The 18191-nt window shown below is 38.0% G+C and overlaps 1 protein-coding gene across 7 annotated transcripts in view; it reads left to right on the plus strand.

Moving 5' to 3' along the window:
* PCNX1 (pecanex 1) overlaps window positions 1-18191 on the plus strand; it is a 167767-nt gene that overhangs the window by 58646 nt on the left and 90930 nt on the right. For 4 of the 7 annotated variants that reach the window (XM_043556481.1, XM_043556485.1, XM_043556484.1 and 1 more), the window contains 2 exons: window positions 5391-7100; window positions 17284-17416. In XM_043556481.1, coding sequence (XP_043412416.1) covers window positions 5391-7100; window positions 17284-17416 — 1843 coding nt within the window. The remainder of the gene's footprint in view (window positions 1-5390; window positions 7101-17283; window positions 17417-18191) is intronic. The other 3 variants (XM_043556486.1, XM_043556488.1, XM_043556482.1) reach the window with 2 other exon arrangements.

Here is an 18191-nt window from a genome sequence, read left to right on the forward strand (position 1 = left end):
ATAAAAAACCTGACCAAAGTCACACAGCTACAAAGTGGCAGTCCTAGAATTGAAATCTAGTTTTGAATCATGCTTTTAATTGTTGTTACACCACTTTTATATAGTTTTGTAACATCTATCGTGTAACATTTTAATATGACAACATTGAAAATTTGACAGATAACACACATAGATAACATTTAACAGATACTGTTCAGTGCTTATTACACGCTCTGAGCACCATTCTAAGTACCGTAAATAAATCAGTGAACAGACAAAAAATTCTACTCTTATGTGGCTTCCATACTTATTAGTATGGAATCATATTAGTATCAATCAAATATATATGGAGTGGTGGGGGTTGGGGGGATTTAAGTGTAAATAGAGTGGTCAAAGAAAAGCCTCGCTGAGAGCAAAGACCTGAAGGAGGTGAAGGAGTGAGCTATCAGGATATTCGGGGGGAAATGAGCTGTCTCTATGCAAGAGTAACAGCACAGGCAAAAGTCCTAAAGTAACAACATGCCTGTCAGGTTTGAGAAATAGTGGGGCTGGTGTGAAGTAAGTGAGGCTACAAACTGTATAGTCTTGTAAGATATTTTAAAGATTGTGTTTTAGGGGCACCTGGGTGGCTCAGTTGGTTGAACGTCCTACTTCGGCTCGGGTCATGATCTCACAGCTCCTGAGTTCGAGCCCCGTGTCGGGCTCTGTGCTGACAGCTCGGGGCCTGCTTCAGATTCTGTGTCTCCCTCTCTCTCTGCCCCTCCCCACTTGCATTCTGTCTCTGTCTCTCTCAAAAATAAACATTAAAAAAAAATTGTGGTTTTAATTCCCAGTGAGATTAGGAACTACTAAAGGGTACTGAGCAGAGGGAGTGTCATGATCTGAATTACATTTTAACAGAATCACTGTGGCTATGATTAAAAGGGGCAGAGGCTGGAGCAGAAGCTCAGCTACCAGATGATTGCAGTAATCCAAGGCACGGAGCAGGACAGTGAGAAGTAGTCTGATTGGGTGTGTAGAAGATATTAGGGATAGGATATGTTGATGTTGATGGATTAGGATATATCCTGTAAGAGAAATAGTACTCATGGATGACTGTAAGGTTTTTGGGTTAAGTGACAGGGAGGATGGAAAGGGAGAAGGCTGAGAAGGAACAGATTTAGGAGTAGGGAGAGCAGGAGGAGGGTAAGATGGGGAGTTCAGTTTTGGGCATATCAGGTATGAGATGCTGTTAGACCTCTAAGTGGCAACAATTAGTAGTTAATTAGGGTAGGTCTGGATTTCAGGTATGAAGTCCGGGTTGACGTTTTAAATTCATGAGTTTTCAGTGTATAAATTCAAAAAAAAAAAGAGCGGGGGGCGGGGGTGTCATGTTAACTGTGGGTTGGGTTATCATGAAGTTCATCAAGTAACTGGCAAGCCTGCATGGAGTTCAGGCTCCCTGATCCAATTTTGTTGGTCATGGCTACGATTTGGCACCACCTAGTGGCAGTTGCTTACTCTGGCTTAATTATCACTTGGGGCTCTTCCAGCTCTCTGGCTGGTTTGGGTTTACAGGGCAGCAGCATTTAGTTGGTTAGCAGTTATTGATTAGTTGGCAGTCATTTTATGGACGTGACTGAGAGTGAACTAGGATGAGGGGACGTGTGCTCTCATTTTTTGCTTTTAAGAAGGGCTTATCTTTAATTTCCGTCTCCAGCCGCTCCCATTTTTTCCCTACCCAAAATCAGTACTTTACCCTAATCCCATCTGAATGTGGGCGCTGGGTAGAAGATGGAGGAAGCTAATTACAAGTATTTCTGAATTTTAGTTATCGTGGGACCAGAACACTGGATGAGATGTAGAAAAGAGGGAGTGTATATGGAAAAACGAAAAGTTCCAGGGATTGAGCTTTGAGCCAGTCCGGTGTAATAGGTGCAGGAGACCCCGTAGGAACAGCAGGTGAGGTGCAAGGAAGGCCTAGAGTGCTGTATCCCGGATTTTCAAGGAGACTGGAGTGCTCAGCTTTGTCCAACAGTGCCCATGGGTCAGGTGATACGAGGCTGAGACTTGGCCATTGGATTGTTGGTGACCTTGATAAGCACATTCATGGAGGGGGATCAGAGTACCTGTAGGAGAGAATTAGAGGAGGAGAACTGAAAAGAGTGAATACAGACTACTCTTGGTGAATTTGTGTAAAGGGGATCAGTGACTCAGGGTGAAAGCCAGCAGGGGAAGGTGAGGATAAAGGAGAGATTTGGATTTTCTAAGAACATGTAAGAGAAATAACAGCTTGTTTCTTATAACTGACAGAGATGATCCAGAAGAAAGGAGGAAAATGTGGTTTTTGTTTATAAAAGTGACATATGTTAATTTTAGAAAAGACAGTTAATATGAAGAAAATAATTCACATTTTTGGCACTGACATAACTTTATTTTTTGGTATATCACTTTTTAAAATTATTTTTGTATTGTAATATAATTCATGTACTTTAAAATTCACTCTTCTAAAGTGTACAATTCAGTGAGTTTTAGTATTTAGTAGTTAGTGTGCACTTATCACCACTGTCCAATTCTAGAACATTCTTGTCACCCCACAAAAAAACACAAAAAAACAAAAAAAACATACCCATGATACTCCCATTTCCTCCTCCAACCAGCCCCTGGCAACCACTGATCTATTTTCTGTCTCTATTGCCTCTTCTGGACATTCATATAAATGGAATTATGTAATAGGTGGCTTTTTGTGTCTGGCTTCCTTGACTTAGCATGTTGTAGCATATATCAGGACTTTATTCCTTTTTATGGCTAAATATGGTATATTACTTTTAATATTCCTACACATATATGCAAATATACTCTTAATATTCTTTTTAACTGTTACAGATTGGAACCATACTTTTTATATAGTGCCATCATTTTCACTCAAGTATTTTCTCACTTTATTATGTCATCTTTGAAAACATTTTTAGTGCCTGTGTGATGTTTTAATAGACAATCCAATTTATTTGACCTTTTTTTATTGGACATTTTCATACTTTTTATGTTTTAAGAAGTTTTGTTAACAACCTGCAATGAACAATTTTTTGCTGAAACCTTATATACATAGGTGATTTTATCCTTTGGCAGCAATTTCTAGAAATAGATTACTGATCATGGGTGGGTATGTACACTCTTGTGAGGCTTTTGGCCACATTGCTAGATTGTTTCATAGGAGGTTACGCCAATGCATCCCCATGAGCAGTATGTGGGTGTGCCTTTCTTATCCTAAATGCCACTGGTAGAAATTATTGGTAAAAAGGTTGATTAGATGAAAATAGTACCTCTTTGTGTTGATTTGAGCCTTAGACCATATTGCTACCAGTGAGAAAAATATCTAAGAAAGCGTATTTACTTGAAAGTCTCCTAAAACCATCTAAGATTTCCTGACAAGATTTGATTTTTTTATGGTATATTTAGCAACATTGGAAAAAGTACACGTAAAGTACTTTTAAAGTAAGTTTGCGTGTGTCTTTTTAAATGAAAAATATGTTTCTGGTTTGTTAATGTCTTGGAATTGGTTTTGATAGCATTTTTTAAGTCTTTTCTCATATTTTAGAGTTAGTGATTTTCAGTAACTTGTTAAGTTTTCGTTCTATAAAATTCATAACTTTGAAATGTGAATATCCTATTTCATAATCGCTTATTATAGAGTTTTTAGAAATAACTTTACAGTTTAATACTACAAAAAAGTAAATACAATGCTAACTTTTAAATTTTGATATTTAGAGATATCAGAACCCCAAATACAGTGACAGCTGTTTTGGACAAATGATAAAGAACATGAATTTTATACTTAAGTTGAAGACTTTAAAACATAAGATAAAGCCTAATAGGTCATTTATAAATCAATTTATATGGTAGATTCTAGAGGCTGTTTCTAAGTTTTTAATTTAAATCTAGTCTAGGTTTAGATTTCTAAAAAAAAATTTTTTTAATGTTTATTTTTGAGAGAGCGAGCATGAGCGGGGGAGGGGCAAAGAGAGAGGGAGATACAGAGTCCAAAGCAGGCTCCAGGCTCTGAGCTGTAAGCACAGAGCCCGATATGGGGCTGGAACCCGTGAGCTGTGAGATCATGACCCGAAGTTGGATGCTTAACCGAATGAGCCACCGAGGCCCCCCTAGCTTTAGATTTTTTAAAAGTACATACACATTTCTAGTAATTCATTTTTATTTTATATTAATCTTAGAGGGGAAGGTATGCTTTTATTATTGAGCTTGCCTGGGAAGAGTGTGAGTCAACTACAGAATCTACTAATTGTATTTTTTCTATGCGGTTATAACAAATAAGATAATTTTTATTGAGCTAATAGCAGATTCAGTCATCCTTGTCTGTCAAAAAGTATATAAAAAGTCAGCTATTGTACTCTTCAATTGCCAAACTGTATTTCAAGATAAATTACAGTGTAGTTGGGTAGGTGGATTTATTTATATCTGTATACATAGTACATATGGTAATTCCAGTCACTAATAACTGCCCTAAGTGGAGTGTTAAAGGAATGGTCTTACAGATATACAGGGATATGTAGTTTTTCATGAGGCATTTTGTAATTGTTGCATGAATGATGAAAGAGAAAACACAGTATTTTGTTCTACAACTGTTTTAATTTTTTTGGTCATTGTGAACAGCAAGACATCTTACATCATTATATTGCATCTTCTTTATGGATTGGTCAGCCTTTTGATTTTTTTTTTCTCAAATTACTCTAGGTTTTTTTTGGTTTGTAAGATAATCACATTGGTTTTTCAAAAATTTTTGTATTGTGTTAGAGAGGTAAAATAATGATAGCTGCAGTTCACTGTGCCAGGCATTATGCTAAGAAATGCTTGTGCTAAGCACGTTAACTCCATTATTTCACGGTACTACTTAGTGAGATCTCATTTTATAGATGAGGAAACCAGGGCCCTGGAAACGAGAGCTATCCAGTTAGTAAGCTAGAGACAGACTTCACATAAAAGTCCAGGGCCATTTTATGGGGTGTCTGGCTGGTTCAGTCAGTACAGTATGTGACTCTTGATCTTGGGGTGGTAAGTTCAAGCCCCAGGTTGGGTGTAGAGATTACTTCAAATAAAATCTTAAAAAAAAAAAAAATCCAGGGCTGTTTTAAATATAATCCTGTGTTGCCCCTTATTGTTGATAGTGTATGGAACCTTTTCTCAGGCCATTCGAGGATTTGGAAGTTCAGTTCATTCTGTAAATAGAATGCTTTCTTTGTCCAGCTGTGAAATAAAAACCAACTCTTTGGAATGACTTGCCAACTTGTATTCAGTGAACTACTCGGGAAATTGTTTTTCCTCAAGTTACTGTATGCTGTGAGTTCTTTCCATTGTTAAACAGTATATAAGCAGATCATAGATTTGTGTTAACATTTCCAAATATGTGTTTGAAACAGATTTGGCAACTGATCGGAAGCTCTTCCGTCTGGTCTCCAATGATTCCTTCATCTCCATTCAGCCTTCCTTATCCTCCTGTGGACAGGACTTACCAAGGGACTTTAGCGACAAAGTGAGCTTGCCGAGTCATGGCCACCACCACCACATCGATCAGTCTCTGTCCAACACCTGTGACACAGAAGTGGCTTCTCTCGTCCCTTTACATTCACACTCTTACAGGAAAGATCACCGGCCACGAGGGGTACCACGGACTTCTAGCTCTGCTGTGGCTTTTCCAGACACTTCACTGAACGACTTCCCTCTCTATCAGCAAAGACGGGGGTTAGATCCGGTTAGCGAGTTAGAATCTTCCAAGCCTCATTCTGGATCCAAAGAATCCTTGGTGGAAAATTCTTGTTTATCTGGGGAATTTCAGCTCGTTGGTGAGCTGAAAAACAGTAATTCTCAGCCACCTACAAAAAGTGGGAGGAGCAAACCTTTGAAAGCAGACAAAAGCGTGGACAGCCTGAGGAGCCTGAGCACGCGGAGCAGTGGGTCGACAGAGAGCTACTGCAGTGGAACGGATCGTGACACCAACAGTACCGTCAGCAGCTACAAAAGTGAGCAGACCAGCTCGACTCATATAGAGAGCATCTTGTCAGAGCATGAGGAGTCCCCTCAAGTAGGAAAGAAAAGCGGTAGGAAGAAAGAGGAGTGCTGTGCTGACCCAGAGGACCAGAGTAGCTGTACCAGTGACAAAAGGACTAACAGTGAGAAGACTGCCTTGGAAGTGAGTACAAACAGTGGGGTTCAAGAGGCCAAGGATCCCAGTACCTCTGATGATATGCACAATCAGAAAGGTCTCAGCACCTCTGCATCTGAAGAAGCCAACAAGAATCCCCATGCAAACGAATTTACTTCCCAGGGGGACAGACCGCTTGGGAAAACCGCTGACCCCAAAGACGAGCAGAGTGAAAAGTCAGCTGTCTCAGTGGACTCAAAAGTTGGTAAAGACGGTGGTGGAAAGCAAAAGGAAGGGGATGTACGACCTAAATCCTCTAGCTTGATCCACCGGACAGCCTCTGCCCATAAGTCAGGCCGGAGACGGACAGGAAAAAAACGGGCCAGCAGTTTTGATTCGAGTCGGCATAGGGACTATGTGTCCTTCCGAGGTGTTGCTGGCACAAAGCCACATAGTGCTATATTCTGTCACGACGAGGACTCTAGCGACCAAAGTGACTTGAGCAGAGCATCAAGTGTGCAGTCTGCTCACCAGGTCAGCAGCGATAGCTCTTCCAGCACCACTTCTCATTCATGTCAGTCTCCGGAGGGCAGATGCAGTGCTCTAAAGACCAAACACGTCCCGAAAGAAAGGGGCACTGACTCCGAGCACACACACAAAGCCCATCCGGGTCCCGAAGGAACTTGCAAAAAGCGGACGACACGTCGGACTTCCAGCACAAATAGTGCCAAGACGCGGGCCCGAGTGTTGAGCCTGGACAGTGGCACAGTAGCGTGTTTGAATGACTCCAATAGGCTGATGGCACCCGAAAGTATAAAACCCTTAACCACTTCAAAATCTGATCTCGAGGCCAAAGAGGGAGAGGTGCTAGATGAGCTATCTTTATTGGGCCGGGCTTCCCAGTTAGAGACGGTCACTCGGTCTAGGAATAGCTTGCCAAGCCAGGTTGCGTTTCCTGAAGGCGAAGAGCAAGATGCGGGCAGTGGAGGTAAGTAAATGACTGGAGGAGAGTTCCCTGAGAGTCACTGCGGTCGTGGGTACTATCGATTAGAGTGGTATTTACTAAAATATATAAAATAGGCTTTGTGTTACTGTCCCTCCTTCCGCTGTGTTGGTAAACTTTCTTCTGTGTAGGAGATGCTTATGTCAGAAAAGGTTTCAATTTTTTCTTGGCCTTGGGTTTTTCAAAGTCAGTTGCCACCTCTTAATGTTTTACCAGGACTGACCAAAATTGGTTGTCTTCTTTCATTGTACAGTAGTAGCAACAACAAAATGTAGAAATTTATTAGATCACAAACCATTTTTAATCATCTCCTATACAGTGTGTGCCACTGAGCTTTCAGAGTTAGATACCTCAACCAGTAAGATTTTGCCAAATGTTACTTTATCTCTGACTGTGTACTGTGAAAACTTGTGCCTCGTTTGTCTCTTTGGTTTTACTTCTTTCTCCCTTACTCAAGTTTCAGGCATTACCCATTTTTTTTCCGTTAGCTTCACACTTCAAGTTTATTAAATCAATGTAGTTTATATTGGCATTTAGTATCCATTAGTGGATACATGATGCTCCCTGTGATAACACTGATGGTGTTTGATTAAAGTGATAGCTTATTTACTTCAGACTTATGGTATATTGTGCAGAATTCAGTGGGTGATTTTATATTGCCAGTGTGTTTTGGACGTTTTATTTCTTTCGGAGGTGTTTCTTCCTGTTTCCTCCTACCCAGAATAGTCAGTTCATTCTGTTGCGGATTTTATGGAATCTGGTTCTTGAGCAGGATCAGAAGAATCCTGACGTCTTCTGTTGCTGGAACCATAGCTTTTTCATCCTCCACTCCCATCCCCTGTATTCAGGCTGGTATCTTGTAAAACATTCTCTTATTTCCTTTGATCCATTTCTGATAAAGACTAATTTCTAATGAGAATGCAAAAAAATGATCTTTAGTACCTAAAGAAGAAAACAGTCTATCAAACTTAAGTATTGAGAACTAATTATATCTGAAGTGATTATAACCTTTTGGTGACAGCATAGTAATTAAATTCCCTTAAGCCTTTGGTGTGGGTATCATTCTGTTTTTTATAAAAAGTCTTTTGAAATGCTTTTAGTGATTTCTCACACAAAGCATATCAGATATGTTCGTGACCTACAAGAAACCATTGGGTTTAAAAATAGAGCTTAATTTTTCAAGGTGTCATTAAGTAAATTTTAAGAGTGAGCATGCTATGATAGAAAAATACTGCTGTTCTAAATACTGTTGAAATGTAAATACTAAAAAATATGTACAAGAGCTATAGTAAGTGTCTATGTCTTTGAATTTAAAATGCCATTTCTTTTCCACAGGGAATAGGAGGTGTTCCAATTTTTAGGAAAAGTTACCTGAAAGGTTTTATTTGCTTTTCGGTGCAGATCTTTGACTGCTATGAGCTCATGCTTTTCCAGATTCCAGGTTTTGTCTTCTTTTGTTTGTGTTCTTATTTTTAAAAAACAAGTCATTGAATGTTAATAAGAAGCAGGTAATGAACTAAAAATTTCCATGTACTTTGACGTGACGGGCTGTTAAAAAAACATTTTTTTGCCAAAGGAAGAACATTGTAGGGGCTGTTTTTATTTGAGTTTCATTTATGTTTAGAATAAAATAAGAGTAAAACTAAACAGCTTAAATGTGTGAAGGGTTTGTGTTTCATTGGTTTGATCACATTTCATTAGGGTTTTGTTTGGGCTTTTTGCAAGATTGGAGGTAGTGAGAGAGGGGATATGTTTTGGTTCTCATTTAAAAATTGTATAAAATCTCAAATAATTGTTAAAGATTTATTTATATCGACATTAATTGTTACAGTCCTTTTTAGCAGTTTAGAAGACAGTTTTCTGGGCTATCTCTTCCTACATACTACACTCCTGAAATGTGTCAACAAAACAGGACGCTGCTTGACCGTTCATGTGGCCGTATGTAAGCCACAAATAGATTTTATTCTAATGAACTTGGAGGTGTTGATGAGTTCTCCAATGATTTTGTTTTCTTTTTAAGCGTAGTTAGTGGAGTTGGCAGTGTGGAAGGACGAGATCTAGAAAATGTACTCTAAAGTACTAAAGTGAAATACTCTTAACATAGGAGGTGACTTAACATAATGACATGATGTTGGACACCCATGCTGGCACACGGGCTCCGCTGTGGGAAAGCTGTCTATCTTCTTGTAGCCTCAGCCTCCTCATCTCACAGGGTTGCTGTGAGGAATTCATAGATGTCAGATGCTTAGAACACTGCCTGGCCCACACGAAATGCTTAATAGTGCTACTGTTTCGATTATACAGACCGCTGTTCTGCTACTCAAATGTGTCCTTTCCTTAAAGTGGAAGAAAATGATGAAATATAGAAATATATTAGAGATTTCTGATCGTGCCATTGTGAGACTCAGCAATAGTAAAAGTAAGAATTTTTACATAATACCTGATTTCTTACATAATACCAGCAGAAAAACATGAACATGTAATCTAGTAATATGGATTTTATCTTATTTTGGACATAATATATCCTATACCTTCTCTCTTGGTATTCGGTTACATAGCAAATGATTGTTTTCATAGGACTTTTCACCATTAATCAAGTACTTTGGTTAAAATTGGATTTCATCAGTTTTTCTGCTTAGGTGGGAGAAGAGTTTTAGATGCAAGCTAAGGCCTTTTGTGTTGATCTCTTTTGCATTTAATTCTTCTTTTATAATGATAAAGCATGTTTTTAATAACTGATGGTGAATATTTGAAGGAAAAAGTACAATTAAGTTCTATATCATAGAAGTGCCGTTTGGTACCTGAATTACTTTTAAAAACCATTTTCTTTTGCGTCCCTTAATTTACTGCATGATTCAACAGATTATAAAGAACAATCAGAATGGAAAGGTTTATATTTGCTCTATTATACTTCGTAATATTTTTCTGAATTTCTTAACCTCTGTTTTTCTGTTCGAGAAAATTATTTCAAATGTAATGTTTGAGCTCCTACTCTATAAGCATGAAATAGGATCCTATTATATTTCTTTTGGGAACCAAAGGTAATCTTTTGTTAAGGAAATATCACTTTACTCAAAGAAAAACCAAATCTCCATAAATAATTTATGAGAGTTTGTGCCATCTGTGTAAATTGGAGGTCAGTTATTTTGAATCCAAATATCATTGAATCTTAGAAAGACCCCTGAATAGACAAGAACGTGAGAATTAAAGCTTTTGTACCTTACTAAACAGAGGGACCCTGAATTCCAATACATTAAATTTCTCATCTGTCACTCCATGTGGCAAGTGAGAAGAAGCAAAGTAGTAGAAGGGAATTGGTGCTTGGAGAAGCTAAAGTAATGGCAACAACAGAAATGCGCCACCAGCACGAAAGGAGAAGCTGGAATGACCACACAAACCCAAGCAGAACACAGCGGGTGGGTCATTAAATGCAGGGGTAAACTGTCTTTGGAATTTGATAGTGTTGAAGGACATTGTGGGATCCTAACTTAACAATGTATTGTAGTAGGCGCAGTGATAAGTGTTCATGTGACTGGCCCCGCTTAAGGGAAAGGCTCTGTCAGTCTATGCGGAGAAGAAAGCTTAGACATCAAACCACAGAGAAAGATGCTCATTCAGTGTAGTGAACAGATTTGGATACTTCATGTGCTTGGAAAAGTTGTCTTCTCTTAAAGCAGTATGAAGAAGAGGTATTTTATTGATGAGGCAAGTAAGGGTTAGTGTATAGAGTTCCCTGAACCAGCCCATGCCTGATTTTGTGTGGTAGGGGCAGACGTTACACTATATATATGTATTTTTTCTGGTAGCAGTGAAGTTCTGGATGAGGAATCAAACAGTTACATTTTAATACCACCTCTAATTATTAACTGGATACTCTTGGCAAGTCATTAAATCTGTGCCTCAGTTTTCTCAGGTGTAAAACAGGAACAGCTGTTTAGGTCTGTCTCAGCATTAACTATCAGATTCTAGTGAGCTTAGATTTGTAAAAGTGCTCTGTAAATTACAGGTTTAGTGTGAGAACTAAGACACTGATGCCTTTTAGTCATTTGTAAGGAAGTTTCCCTTTTCAAATCTATGTCACTTCAAATAGATATTCTTCACTAATGATCCCTTCTTAGGTGAATCTCAGAAAACATATGCAAAATAGTTTGAGTGCAGTTTTCTGGAAGAGAGTCTATATGTCTCATCCCACTTGCAAAGGATTAAAAAAACATTTGGAGCCACCGCTGAGATAAGGAATCCTGAAACTCTTTTAGGAACTGTTGTGTGTGAATCATGACTCCAGTGTATCATCTAATTTCTTGAAAGCATTTTGTCTGCCCATCTGTATTTGTTTGGCTGTCTGGGATTGTGGAAAATACCAGTAGGACATGGAGATTTTCTCTCACTCAAGACACAGCTAATCCTTTGTCGTTGGTTGCTGTTGTGTGCTGGTTTACTTATCAAAAAGTAGATTAGTCCTTTGAAATATGTTCACAGCTTGAAATTGTTTAATGTGGAACAAATGCTTTGAGGTTGTGCCATACATTCTCGGTGTGCTTTGGCCTCCCAGAAGATAACACTGATGAGTATTCGTTTTATTTTAGAACAAAACCTTGGCACGCCGGTGTTGGCATCCTCCTTGGCTGACATGGGAAGTAAGAGGGGGAGAGACGTTTAGATCAAATGGCAGTGTATTTCAGGATGTCTGCTTATATCTTTTATTTTTCTGAGATGTACATATACTTGTGTGTATTTTCGCCTTTCTTTCATGTCTCATTTCCTACTAGCATTTGCTGCTTTTCTGTTTGAGGTACCAAAGCACAACTTTTAATTTGCAGTCTTCTCATATTTACTTTTTCCTCTAATAAACACTCCCCACTGAAAATAACACCTTTCTTGAGCAGTTTTTTTTCTGTCTGAATTTTTATTTATTTAATAGCAATCGAGCCATCACAAGAGGCCAGCCACAACTGTGCATAGGGACTAGAAAGTCACTTATCACCTATGAATCCTCTCACTAAGCAATCAGCGGCATGACTGACATGTTTTTGTGGCGTCTTTTTCTGTACATACTGATGCTTACAACTTTCCAATATTTGAGATAGAATATGGATAACCTTCACCTCCTACCTTGCCATGTGTTGCTCTTTTATACCTCCCTGCCATTGTTGTTTTTTTAAATATGAAATTTATTGTCCAATTGGTTTCCATACAACACCCAGTGCTCATCCCAACAGGTTCCCTCCTCAATGCCCATCACCTACTTTCCCCTCTCCCCCACCCCCCATCAACCAGTTTTTAAAAGTCTCTTATGGTTTGGCTCCCTTCCTCTCTAACTTTTTTTTTTTCCTTCCCCTCTCTCATGGTCTTCTGTTAAGTTTCTCAGGATCCACATAAGAGTGAAAACATATGGTATCTGGTCTTTCTCTGTATGATTTATTTCACTTAGCATAACACTCTCCAGTTCCATCCACGTTGCTACAAAGGGCCATATTTCATTCTTTCTCATTGCCAAGTAGTATTCCATTGTGTATATAAACCATACTTTCTTTATCCATTCATCCATTGATGGACATTTAGGCTCTTGCCATAGTTTGGCTGTTGTTGAAAGTGTTGCTATAAACATTGGGGTACAAGTACCCCTAGGCATCAGCACTCCTGTATCCCTTGGGTAAATTCCTAGCAGTGCTATTGCTGGGCCATAGGGTGGATCTTTTTTTTTTTTTTTTTTTTGTAGATCTATTTTTAATTTTTTGAGGAACTTCCACACTGTTTTCCAGAGCGGCTGCAATATACCTCCCTGCCATTGTGAAACTACTCATTGCCTTTAATGCTTTTCCTCTTTTCATTCACAGAGTAAAACAAACCGATAGTCTATTTCAGTATCCTCACTATAAAAATAAATAATCGTACTAAAACAATTCAATATAGGATTTAGAGAATTTTCCTTAACTCATTTAGGTAACTGAGAAGTAACTCCTGAGGTGGGAGGTATATGTATTGTGGATTTTGTTTTTTATTTGATCTTTAAGAATAGATCATACCACAGCTGTCTAAAATGTCTTAGGCTATCTGTGCCTTGTACAGGAATTGCCCTTAGGTACCCTGTAAATGTTTAAACTTACTTGAGTGATTGTATTACTACCTCAAAAGTAAAGAGCTACATGATCCAAGGTTCTTAAACTTGCTGGGCTTGTAATTCAGTCTGTTGAAGTTTGCTAACACAAAGAAATGATTAAAAAGTCAAGACTTGGTAATTTTAAAAATATACATTAAAAAATTCACAATTGTCTAAGTATATGTCCTTGAAAGTATTTTTAAATCTTTCTTGTTATTCATGGTTTTTGAGTCCATTGAATGTTTTCCCCCCTCCTATACCTATATATGCATTAAATTTGGTTGTACCTAGAGTGTTAAATTTTTCTTACTTGTGTTTTATGCTCTTATTCTAGTTAATTTCATTTTTTTTTTTTTTGCCAGAAGATACTGAGTTTTAAGCAGTGTCACAATTCAAAAGCAGTGTCAACTTCAAAACCAGGTTTTGTTTATTTATTTATTCATTTTTGTGAGAGAGAGCATGAGCAGGGAAGGGGGAGAGAGAGGGGGGGACAAAGGATCCCAAGGGGGCTCTGCGCTGACAGCAGTGAGCCTGATGCAGGGCTCGAACTCATGGAATTGTGAGGTCATGGCCTAAGCTGAAGTCGGATGCTCAACTGACTGAGCCACCCACATGCCCCCCAAACCAGGTTTTAAAGTGTTTTCTCCCTCCTGTTTGGTTCCTTAGTTCAAAGATTTTTGTGTGTGTGCGCTTTGTTTCTTTCTCTTACAAAGTTAAAAGACTCAAAAAGTTTATTACAATCGGGTTGTAGAAGTGAATTTTCAGCAAGTGTAGCTATTACTAATGTGATTGAATATGCTTGTGGCAAATTATTTTAAGCTTTTTAAAAGACACTTTGCTTTCCTTGGCGCTAATAGAACTGGGCCCCCTTTGGACCCTATTCCAAATAGAGATGTTTTGATTTAGTAGTATGTTTTTCAGGGGGCATGGTTTAGTTTTATTTGTTGTGACCATAAATTATGACATAGTGTTTTCAGTTGAATTGTGATCCTAGCTATTGTTAAAGTAATTGTTACAGTAAACATTGAAAATTCTTTTAGCATTAGATATTTACACCCTGAATATTACAAGGACACTGTAGGCAGTAATCATAACTCCACTTTAATACATTGTTCAGAGGATGTCTAAACTTTCATCTTAGGGTGTTTCTAAAACTATTTTGTTAAGAGAGTAGTATTATGTAGTTCTTTTGCAGAGGACAAAATATGAATAGTGCAATAATAGCAAAAAAAAAAAAAAAAAGTTTTCTGAAGAAGCCAAAGGACATTGTGACTATAAATGGACACTAATAGCTGTGTTTTCTTCTTAGTATTATGCAATAACTAGCTTTTACTTAAAATTAACACCATTAAGTCTTCAGTAGAAGGAAGATAATAAAGAAAATGTTTCCTATTTCCCTTCTATTTATTCTCAGTCTTCAATGATTACATTTTGCTTTTATCCAAATCCTTCAGAGTAATTTTAGTACATTTTATGGATTGAATTATTCTCCTTAAATTATATCTGGGTAAATTTTACTCTTATTCTGGTTATCTAAAACTAGAGAGAATGTTTGAAAGTTTCTTAATGAAGTGAATTGACCTGTAAATTGAGTAGCAGTTTGTTACAGTAAAATGGAAATCTTCAATGTAAGTTCACAAAGTGTCTTGAGTTGAGTTTTAGAAGTGGTTTTAAATTCCATAACCTCAGTTAACATTGCCGATGTCTGAGAGCCATTAACAGTCACTCATGTAAGTGTTCATTTCTTCCTGCAAGTGGCTTGTTCTATCCTTTATCTAGTGACTGCCTGCCAGTACGGTTTCTCCTTTGTGACAGTGCTGGTTGCAGTTTCCTATTACTGAAATCATAGTTGTCAGGAATAGGCAGAGCATACAGTAGGCTTTGTAGATGGTGGTGACAGAAAGGTGTCCTTGAATTTCTAGATCAGCACTGTCCAGTACAACTTTCTGTGACGATGAAAATGTTCTCAATATTGGTAGCCACTAGGCACATGTAGTTCTTGAGCACTTGCAATGTGGTTTATGGATCTGATAAACTCAATTTTTAATTTTATTTAATTTTAAGTAGCCACATATGGCTAGTGGCTACCGTGTTGGGGACAGCACAGTTCTAGATGACCAGGTTTAATGATCATTTGTTCTCACAGGTCACATGTAATTTTTGTGTACATGAGCTTTTATGTCACAAGTAACAGCTTTTTCACATTTAAAGGATTTTTCATTATATCTCAGTGAAACTGGAGGGAAAAAAAGAAAAGAAATATTAGGAGTCCAGTCTGATTTGGAGCCAAAGCCGCAAAACCTAACTTCTTATTTAGTCGCCTAACTTAGAATATCACTGTAGTATGTGAGCTGAAAAATAAGTAGGCGTTCTGTCATTTGTGACTTCTACTTTTTACTGGCGGAAGCTTGCCAGATGGGTGAAATAGTTGTGTTTGTCATTCCTGCAGTAGAAGAAAGTGGCTGCATAGAGACAGTTATCCTTTTGAAGGTAGTGCATATATTCCTAATCTAACACCCACCAGTGCAGTCTGAGGAAGGGGTACAGAATGTAAACATTAAAAATAATACTTTATTAAAATCAACATCCAAATTGATGGAAATGGCTGTTGCTAAGCAGAAGAATTATTTGAGAATTAGTAACGTTTTTAAAATGTCAAGAAAACTTGCAATAGAACTGAAATCTGAATGCAACATTCTTGGATTTGTAATCTTTTTCATAATACTTAATAGAAAAAAAGTGTTTTGAAAGAATGTTTCTGTACTACATTTTGTGTTTATTTATATTTAGTATGCAGATACCCTTTGTCAAAGTCAAAATCATCCCTAAAATATTTAGATCACTTGGAAACCATTGTTTTAAATTCACATAGATAAAGCATCATTTTGCATTTTGTTCTAGAAACTGAAATCAGTCAATTAGAATGGTTTTATAAAATTTTATGTGACTCTATTAAGCCATGGTTGTGTATTTGTCATTGTTGCATATTTGGTTTTAGTTTCTACTTTATCGCTTTTGGATTAAACTATGAATTTCTGTACTTGCCGTCTTGCTGATACTTGCTTCCTAATGTTGAGGGGACCTGTGCTGCTGGCGTAGAGTTGAATGAAGTTTCATGGCAGCTCACTACTTCACAGTTAAGATATGTCCATGCTGTCTTGAATTAAACATTTAAAAAGCTGCCAAAGTTATGCCACAGTGCGGCGTGGGATGAATAGCTTCCTTACCTCTGGCATCAAAAATGAAGTATTATCAGTCAGCTAAGCGTCTGACTCTTGTTTTCGGCTCAAGCCATGGACTCTCGGTCACGGGATTGAGCCCTGTGCTGGGATCTGCACTGACAGCGTGGAGCCTGCTTGGGATTCTCTTTCTCTCTCCCTCTGTCTGCCCCCCCCCCCACTCGTGTTTTCTTTCTCTCTGCCTCAAAATAAATATTTAAAGAATGCAGTATTATTGTTTGCTTCTACTGTCCTCTTGACAGTAGGAAAATAATGCCCCATTCCTGTTAGTTGGAAGTAACAAATGTTGCACTTGTGAAGTTGACTTAATTCAAGAGTGTGTGATTTATTTGTATTTTTTTTTCAAAGTTCTTTTTTTAATTTATTTTTTCAAAGTTTTTTTATTCATTTATTTTGGGGGGAGAGAGAATCTCAAGCAGGCTCCGCACTGACAGCTTGGAGCCGGACATGGGGGGCTCAAGCTTACCAACCGTGAGAGCATGGCCAAAATCAAGTCCGAGCTTAACCATCTGAGCCGCCCAGGAGCCCCTAGATGAAGGTTTAAACCAATGGAGATATTAAAATAGGAAATTGAGTTTGAAGAGAAGATGGTGAGGCCAGATATATCAAAAACATTATTTTTAAAGAACCAATTATCTTTAAATAAACAATGTGTATGTCTTGTGTATTCTTTGATGCGCCATATTAACAGTGTATGTATGAAAGCTCTTGGGCTCAAGCAGATAGCTTCCCTTTACGTTTGAGGGTGGGAAGACGGGAGAGGCAGGCTCAGCTGCTATTTACATCTCTGACCTAGGCTCCTATTTGACCTAAGTCTATCTTGATACAGCAGCACAGGCCAGCGAGGAGGCAGTGTCATTTCGCCGTGAACGCAGCACATTTAGGCGCCAGGCAGTACGGCGCCGGCACAATGCAGGGAGTAACCCTACCCCTCCTACATTGCTCATCGGATCACCCCTCAGGTATGGTATTTTAAAATTCCACCAAGCTTAGCATGCATGCAACAGACCTTCTAACCTGTTCTGTCAGTGCCAGGAAAGCATTCAAATTGCTTTTTCTTTTCCCTCCAGTTTCTCCTATAGTTTTAAGCTCTTTGGGCTTTCTCTGCATGTGACCATGAGCCTGCTGCATTCTGCATGCCTTGAGTTGCACTGTTTAGACAAAACGATCAGATTGGGTTAGTCCATTTTAAATAGCAAAATAACTTTAGGGCAGCTCTATAAATGTAAATAGAGGCCTTAAGTCAGCTTTTCATTTTTTTTTTCTACTCCCTATTAATATTATTGCAGCATCTTTTCCCCAACATCTTGATCAGTTTAATAGGAACAATTATGGGCTGAGTGGTGAGCTTGTTGAGGGATACAGATAACTGACCTCAGCTTGATAAGCCAGTTTATTTTATTTCACTAAAATATATATTTTGTATTGCTTAAAAATTTGTATCTTTTATTTCATAATCAGTAGAACCTGGTAAATGACATGGAACGAAAATACTCTATGGCAAAGTACGGTCAATTGGATATATATGTATATATTTGTATATATCTGTGTTGAATTTCTCCACTTTTACATAGTGCTGAAGAAAAACATTTTTTGCATTTCCCGATATTCCTAATTAAGAAAACATCTATTTATAATATTGGGAATAGTTTTCCATTAAACTTTTAGTGTTTTATTCTCAAGTATGTCTTACACATCAAAACATTTATGCTTATGCTTTAATACAAATATGGACAA

This window comes from Prionailurus bengalensis, chromosome B3 (assembly GCF_016509475.1).
Source record: "Prionailurus bengalensis isolate Pbe53 chromosome B3, Fcat_Pben_1.1_paternal_pri, whole genome shotgun sequence".
Lineage (NCBI taxonomy): Eukaryota > Metazoa > Chordata > Mammalia > Carnivora > Felidae > Prionailurus > Prionailurus bengalensis.